General features: G+C 40.8%; 1 protein-coding gene across 1 annotated transcript; it reads left to right on the forward strand.

Annotated features, from left to right (window-relative positions):
* Window positions 1–252: 252 nt before the first annotated feature.
* Window positions 253–1,218, forward strand: LOC101708576 (olfactory receptor 2G3-like). The gene has a single exon (XM_004874760.1). The coding sequence runs from the start codon at window positions 253–255 to the stop codon at window positions 1,216–1,218; it is 966 nt and encodes a 321-aa protein (XP_004874817.1).
* Window positions 1,219–2,799: the final 1,581 nt, after the last annotated feature.

The following is a 2,799-nucleotide window of genomic DNA, read 5'->3' on the forward strand; positions in this document are numbered from 1 at the left end:
TTTACTTTTGTGTATCTTATCATTAGATAAGTTTGGAAAGAAGAAAATGAGAGAGGATTGCCTAAAATAAATTCTACTTCATGCATTCTTTCAGGAAACAAAATGTACATAAGATATATAGTTGCATGAATCTATTTTGTATCATAAATACACACTCGTCAAAAAACAAAAGGGAATAAAAGAAAAGGAAAAGTCCTATTTATCCTCCAAATGTGTCTCCTTTCTTCCAGTCATATATTAGAGACAGATTCCATGGAGAGAGAAAATGTGAGTTTTCCCAACACTTTTGTCCTGCTGGGCTTCTCAGAGTTTCCGTGGCTGGAGAGGCCCCTCTCTGCAGTGGTCCTGGTCACCTACATCCTCACCCTGGTGGGGAACAGCTCCATCATCATCCTCTCCCTGGTGGACCCCAGGCTCCAGATGCCCATGTACTTCTTCCTGGACAACCTTTCTCTGCTGGACCTTGGCCTCACCTGCACCATTGTGCCCCAGCTGCTGGCCAATCTGTGGGGACCAGAGAAGAGCATTGCTGCCTGGGGCTGCATCACACAGGTCTTCCTTTTCTGCTGGACAACTTCCACTGAATGTGCCTTACTGGCTGTGATGGCCATTGATCGTTATGTGGCCATCTGCCAGCCACTCCGGTACATGCTCATCATGCATCCCTGGGTGTGTGTGAATATGGCAGCTGCCACCTGGTCCAGTGGTCTGGCCATTGCTCTGCTGCAAGCCACACTCACACTCCATCTCCCCCTCTGTGGACACCACACCCTGGACCATTTCTTCTGTGAGATACCTGTGCTCATCAACCTGGCCTGTGGGGACACCACAGCTAATAAGCTGGCCATCATATTGGCATCTATCCCACTAGGAATGGTAAGTCCTCTGCTGGTGGTCATCTCCTACACCTTCATTACTAGAGCTGTACTGAAGCTACCTTCAGCTGAAGGCAGGCACAAGGCCCTCAGCACCTGCAGTTCCCACCTGCTGGTTGTCACCATGTACTTTGGACCAGGCACCTACTTGTACCTCCAGCCTTCAACCAAACGTTCCCATGCCAAATTCATGTCCTTCTTCTACTGCATCATTGCCCCAGTGCTCAACCCACTCATCTACACCCTGAGAAACAAGGATGTGAAAACAGCATGGAAGAGGATCCTGCAAACCCAGGGTGGGGTGAAGTCTATAAAAGCCAGAAGATCACTGTCTGTCTCCTAATCAACAACATCCACACATCAATAAACACTGGCATATCATATCTAATTTTCCAAAAGAGTTTCCATGACCTCCAAAACAGTTTCCCAATTCTCACGGTCAGCCTTCTTGATGACTGGAAAAACATTCTGAACTAGAAAGTTTGCTTATCATTAGTCTCACAGACAGACATTGTCCATTGCTAAACCCTTTGTATGTGTCTAGTCTCTGTAGACAAAGTGTACATCATGGACCATGAATATTTGGGCTAGTGAAAACATCATATTTTCTTCCCTTTCTCTTCTCTTTCTTTCATTTTTTTCTTTCATTACTTTTTTTCCTTTAAATTCTTTTTTATTTAATTATGCTCATTTATTAATTGTACCCAATATCAGGTTCCATTTTGACACTGCTCTAGGTGCATTAATGTGCATTGATCACATCCATTCTCCCTATTCTACTGTCTTATCCCCCAACCCCTCTTCTGGGCACCTCTGCCTTTCTAATACTCCATCACCTCCTATCATCTTTTTTCTGTACTTTCCATATATATCAATAAATGTGACACTTGTCTTTCAGTGTCTGGCTTGATTTACTTACAGTGATGATTTCAATTCCTTCAATTTTCTGACTGTAACGTGATTTTGCTTTCCTTTATCATTAATAACATTTCATTGTGTATATGCCACTTTTTCTTTATTCATTCATCCACTGATGGGCATCTATGTTGATTCAAATAACTTAGCTTCTATAGTGCTACAATAAATATTGGTATGCAAGCTGTCTCTGTTTTATGGTGACTTTAACTAATTTGAGAAATACATAATGGAGTGATTTATGGTACCTCTATTTGTAGTTTTATTTTGGTGTTTTAAAGGAATCTCCATATTGATTTCATTGTGGCTGTACTTATTTACATTACCACCCAAAAATATGTAAGGGTTTCATTTGCCTTGTATCCTCATCAGCATTTATTTTACCTTATATTATTGATAATATCATTTTGATTGGGGTGAGATGGAATCTCAACATAGTTCAGATTTGCCAATCCCTAGTGACGATAGGTATTATTTTTCATACTTCTTTCAAACGTCTTTTGGAAAGTTTCTGATCAGACTTTTGCCCCTTTTTCTGAGTTCCTGTTATTTCTCAGTATTAACCATCAGTCAAATGAATAGCTGAGTAAGACTTTACCCCATTCTGCAGGCTGTAACTTCAGTAGGTCATTATTTCCTTGGGTATGCAGAATGCTTTTAAATTCATGAAATTCCTTCAGTCAATTCTAGTTATTATTTTCTGAGCTATTAGAGCCCTCTCAGGACATCAGTGTCTGTACCAATATCTTGAAGTGTTTCCACTGTGTTTTCTTCTAGCAGTTTCAAGTCTTACATTAAGGTCTTTGGTCCATTTTGGGGTGACATTTGCACATGGTGAGACATAGGAATCTAATTCCAATCTTCTACAATCTTCTTTTGTCCAGTTTCCCGGTATCATTTGTTGAAAGAAGCACTTTTCTCCAATGTGTGTTTTAGCTGATGTTTTAAGATGGTCTTTTTCCTAGTTCATCTATTTTTATCCACTGGACTATGCCACTCTGTTTGAAGG

The sequence above is a fragment of the Heterocephalus glaber genome, unplaced genomic scaffold (assembly GCF_053883595.1).
Source record: "Heterocephalus glaber isolate CG9 unplaced genomic scaffold, H.glaber_assembly_v1.0 deba00001864, whole genome shotgun sequence".
Taxonomy (NCBI): Eukaryota; Metazoa; Chordata; class Mammalia; order Rodentia; family Bathyergidae; genus Heterocephalus; species Heterocephalus glaber.

What these genes read in the sequence shown, in the direction of transcription:
- LOC101708576 (XM_004874760.1), top strand. Translation starts at nt 253, where the DNA reads ATGGAGAGAGAAAATGTGAGTTTTCCCAACACTTTTGTCCTGCTGGGC.